This window comes from Zalophus californianus, chromosome 5, assembly GCF_009762305.2.
Source record: "Zalophus californianus isolate mZalCal1 chromosome 5, mZalCal1.pri.v2, whole genome shotgun sequence".
NCBI classification, from domain to species: domain Eukaryota; kingdom Metazoa; phylum Chordata; class Mammalia; order Carnivora; family Otariidae; genus Zalophus; species Zalophus californianus.
Genome location: NC_045599.1, coordinates 29,391,077 through 29,396,100, shown reverse-complemented (window position 1 = coordinate 29,396,100; position 5,024 = coordinate 29,391,077). Strand labels below are relative to the sequence as shown.

The window sequence follows — 5,024 nt, the reverse complement described above, 5'->3', positions numbered from 1 at the left end:
TGTCAGGGGAGCACCTCTGCCACTGCCCCCCACTCCGCTCCCCCACCACACACCCCAGAGGCAGTGTGCCCTGCCTGCACTACCCAGCAGCCAGTGGGGCAACTGGCCAACGCGGCTCCACCCGGAGGGGGAATATCAAGGAGGAGAATGGAAGCAGGTGTCCACGTCCAGCTGAGCCTTGCCTCCGAGTCGGTCTGCTGTCCACTACTGTCTCTGTTTTGCCTATGTCTCTGATCATAGGTCTGTAACCATTTCTTTGGTCCGTCAGTCTTTCTGTGACCCTGTTTTGCCTCCCTCCCTTTCTCTCTAGGTGTCCCTGTGGCCTTAAGTGATGTGAGGCCAGGCCAGGGCAGTCGCCGCGTGTCCTCTGTCGCCCCATTGGTTGGCAGCCGCTCCCCAGGGGGGCAGCCGCTGTCAGTCCCGCCCCCCCCCCCCCCCCCCCCCGCCGGGGACCTGAGCGCGCTCGGAGCCGCCTCGGAGCGCAGTCTCTTGCTCAAGACAGGAGCGCAGCAGCCAAAACGAGTGGGGACAGGCTCGCCGCACACCGGGCGTCTGAACAGGGACTCTCAGCTGCAGGACTGCCTGCTCTGAGACGCAGCGGCCGCGGCGGCGCCGGAGGACTCCCCGCCACCCGCCCTCGGTGCACCTGGCGTCCCGGCGCTGAGCAGACACCCGAACTGCAGCCGCACTCGCCGGGCACCTCTCGCCAGCGCCGAAGCCGAGGGGAGCCCCGAGCCCGGAGCTGACCGGAGCTGGGGGCTGGAGCCCAGAGCGCGGCTCCAAAGCCGCGAGCCGGGTGATTGGAACGGCGGGGGGCGACGGCAGGACCCAGGGAAAGCCTGAGGGTCAAGCGCGCGGGGCCGTCCAGCTCCGAGCCCCGGGGCCCGCCGCCCCGCGGGGACGGCAGCTGAGCGCGGAGGTGAGGGAGCGGCGCGGCCCGGGCTGCTCCGAAGGCACCGGCTCCCGGTCAGGTGCGCGCAGCAGGGTGGGAGGGGCGCGCCATGGAGGCGCCGGGCGGCGCGGGTCGGCCCGACACCGAGTGAGGCGGTCCGGCCGGGGTCGGCGGGCCATGTACGGAGACGTGTTCAACGCCACGGCCGGCCCCGAGGCGGCTGGAGGCGGCGCGCTGGCCTTGGCGGCCACGGTGAAGGCAGAGGGCGCTTTGCCGCTGGAGCTGGCCACCGCGCGCGGCATGCGGGACGGCGCGGCCACAAAGCCCGACCTGCCCACCTACCTGCTGCTCTTCTTCCTGCTGCTGCTGTCCGTGGCGCTCGTCGTCCTCTTCATCGGCTGCCAGCTGCGCCACTCGGCCTTCGCCGCGCTGCCCCACGACCGTTCGCTGCGCGACGCCCGCGCGCCCTGGAAGTCGCGGCCGGTGTAGCAGCGGGGTGAGCCGGGGCCGGCAGACGCAGTGTCCCCGTCTCACCGCCGGCCGCCGGGAGCAGCCGGGCCGGAGGAGCCCGGCGCCAGAGGTCGCCGGCCCCTGGGAACGCCGCGCGCTGACCCAAAGACCCTCTACGACCTCGAGCGGCCACCGGGGCGTAAAGGGAGTCGCCGGCGTTAGCAGGCTGCGCAGGGTCGCGCGCGATCCTAGCTGCCGCGCGCTACCACGGTTCCGATCCCCTGGCGGAGTCTCTCTGCCCCCCGGACAGCGGGTCTAGCCGGGGAGCCTTCCTGAGAGACGGCGAGCCAGCCCGGACGCAGGAGCCTTCCCCGCCGCCCGCCGACTCCCTTGCTTTGCACGAGGAAGGGGCAGGCACGGCTGAGCGGGCGCGCAACTAGCACGGAGCTGCCTGTCCGGACTCCCTGGCCCCGTGGCTGTCTCCCCGCAGCTGCTACCGCCGCTTCCTCGCTTTGGCACCGAGGCCTCCCCTAGAATTCGAGCGTGAACTCAACCGGACTTGGAAATGATGCCTTTTGGGGGCTGCGTCCCTCGGGGGAAGCGAGGGGATGCCGAGTTTCAGTAGGTCCCGCCTGGGTCCAAGGGCTCAGTTTTCTCTGCGGGCACGGGGGGAGGGGAAGCTGGTCTAGAGGCACAGGGTCGCACCGGCAGCACCCCGTGGTCGGGGATCCACGTCCCGCACTCTACAATAAAACCTCACCGAATTAGACCCAGTGCTGAGAACGTTCTGCTCTCTGGTTGCGCCGCTTTGGAAACGGGGATTAGGGCCGGCCCAGGGACACTGGAGCGCAATCTGCCTCCTACTTCGCCTTGACCCAGGTCAGTCTTAATGATCCTTCCTCCTCTCCAGCTTTTCCCCAGCCTCAGTCAGTTCCTTGTTCTGGGAAGTGTTTTCAGAGCCGGTCTCAAAGAGGAACTGCTGCCTCATCTGCTAAAAAAAATTCCCCGTGAAGGCTCCATGGAGACCTTCCTCCAGGCACTTCCTTCCACCTGGTCCTCTCCTTTGCTCTCAGAGACTCTTGGGCCTGAACCCTCCCAAGAGCCAGTTCCAGACCAGAACCATCTGGTGATGGAAGGACCTGAAGGTCCAGCAATGGGACCAGCGGCTCAGCACTTCTTCCCAAAGTAGGCAGAGGCCAGCTCTGGGGAGCACAGGGGAGAAAGCAGTGCATGAGTAAAGCCGGCTATAGGGGATGATCATAGAGAACCTGAGAGGGAATAAACAGAAAGATACGTGATAACCTTGAGCATTTTCAAAGTTAACCTAATTCTAGGGAGTCTACTTTGTGGGCGTTTAAAATAGTTTCAGGAATTACCTGGCTCAGTGGGGCACTCGAGCTTAGAGAATGTGATAGATCATCTAATTCGGTCGTACCAAACCGTCTGTGGGGTCACTCAGCTTTTGAGAATCTGAAGAATGCTAGGATGTTGCATCAGGCAAAATGCAGACAGACACACAATTCTGCAAACCTTTTGTAAGGGATGCCTAAGGACCCAAGCTGAGGTGCGGGGGTGGGGAAGATTTGCTAGGGCGGGATGGAATCTTCGCCCAGGGCTCCCCACTGCTGTTTCACCTCAGCCAGGGAGTGCCCAAGATAGCCTCCTGGCTCCCACCCCAGGAAGCAGGACAGATGAGCAGGAGACAAGGTCTCACGTTGGGCTGGATTAACCAGGTCTTAGAAAACACCAGCGGTCTTCATTCTGTGCTAATGGTGCTAATTCTATGAAGACCTCACAGAACATTTTAGTCGGGTGTTTGGAAACATAGCCAAACCTCTCCGGCTTATAGTAGTGGTAACCCCGCTAATCTGCATGACCCTTGGTTGCAGAGATTAAATGAAACAAATGTAAGGAGATATAAGACCCCCTCACTGGTGTGATGAAACAGCACACTGCTGATAAGGGGGACCCGTTTTTGGCCTTGATGTGGGGGCTGTGAGGAGTGGGAGACTATAAAGAGACAGGTTACTCCTTGTGCACATCTCCCAGTGGGTAGATCTAAAGGCGGTATGCGAAGCAGTCAGAGCACAAGCTCTGGAGTCTGACTGGTTTTAAATCCCAGCGCCGCTGCTCACTGGCAGTGCGACTCTAGGCACATTATTTAATCTATTTCAGGCTGCTTCCTCATCTGTGAAATGGGTATTCTGTCGCCCAGTTCTACAGGTTTGAAACGTGGTAACAGCTGTAACATGCTGGCTGGCTAGCCCCGGTATGTTAGCGCTTACTCCGAGCCTTAGGCTGGAGGCACCAGTGCGGAAAGGTGAAGCTTTCCCAAACAGGATGTGCTGTCACTAGGAATCATGGTCTGTTGTGACCACAAACCAGTGCAAAGGCTGGTCCCTGCAGGGGGAAATATGATTGGCTTAGAGGTCACCTGCAGTTCTGGGGCCAGAATCAGCTACAGCCCGGGCGATCCAGGAGGCTCTTAGGATCTCCCGATACAATACTGGCCCAAGGCCTCAAGAAGTGGAAACTGAGAGGTGGAAACTGAACAGTGCTAAGATGGAGACAGCCTGGAGTGCATCCCTCTGCGTCTGCAGGCTTGCAGCCGCGTCAGCCACCTAAGCCAATGGCTTGGCCACTTCAAATACACAGATCCTTTTGAAATAAACTCTTAGGTAATAGGGCCTATGCAGAGATGGAATGTAGGAACCAGGCAGGTTCCATGAGAAGAACTAGACTGGGGCTCTGCTTTTGCCAGCACTGTGACCCTGAATACTTTCATTCCCTTTTCTAGGCTAGTGTCGGACTAGTTGAGCAGTAACGGGCCTTTCTCATATTGGACCTAGCCCCTGATTCTTCCCTGAAAAGCAGGAATGCGGCTGAGTTCGTGTCTACCCTCTACTGATGGGCAGGGTGCGTGGACTACGATGTGGCAATTGGACATGTAGATGGATATAAGGGAGGTAGGTCCATACACACACATCCTTCTGCCCTTTGCTCTCCCAACAATCCCATGAAACCTTGGAACCACGTCTGGAGCTGGACAGGGCAGGCTAAAACTAAGAACAGGACCCATGACATAGGTGATGGGGCTGCTCTTCCATAACCAGCCACTGGGAGCAGCAAGAGGGCCGAGCACACCTCCCTGATGGGGACTTAAGGGGCGGTAGGGTGGAAATTAGGGAAGGTGGTTGCAGGTGCCAGGAACCAGGGAGAAGCAGCAGAGTGTAGGGACCAAGAGCTTTAGTCCTGCCACTAGGTGGTCACCTGACCTGGGCCACCCATGCTACACCTTGATTGTGTTCCTGGATTTCTGGGAGCCTCACTTTGCTCACCTGTAAAATGGAGCGCACCTGGCTCCCAGGGTTTTCAACATGGCGTGAGACACTGCAGGTGATGTGTTTGGCTCCTGTGTGCCACAGAGGAAGCTCTCCTTTTTGTTAACCAGGATGACCGTGTCAGAGGCGTTTGAAGCAGCACTAACCTAACCGCTCTCCCTCAAGGACCTGCAGTCCCAAAGCCTGACCCTTTCCGCGGCAGGCCTGCCCAGAGTCGGAGGGCAACTGTCCTGGGTCTTTCCTCTCTCTGCACATTCTCGCTAAACTAGCTCATCCACTCTCATGGTTTCAGGGGCGTTTCAAATGACTCGCTCCAGACCTTATCCCTGGGCCCGCCTCGT

General features: G+C 60.1%; 1 protein-coding gene across 1 annotated transcript; it reads left to right on the top strand.

Annotated features, from left to right (window-relative positions):
• Window positions 1-669: 669 nt before the first annotated feature.
• Window positions 670-4,192, top strand: SMIM32 (small integral membrane protein 32). Its single transcript, XM_027606762.2, has 2 exons — window positions 670-2,221; window positions 4,140-4,192. Exon 1 carries the CDS (start codon window positions 1,070-1,072, stop codon window positions 1,379-1,381), a length of 312 nt encoding a protein of 103 aa, XP_027462563.1. The 5' UTR covers window positions 670-1,069; the 3' UTR covers window positions 1,382-2,221; window positions 4,140-4,192.
• The last annotated feature ends 832 nt before the right edge of the window (window positions 4,193-5,024 follow it).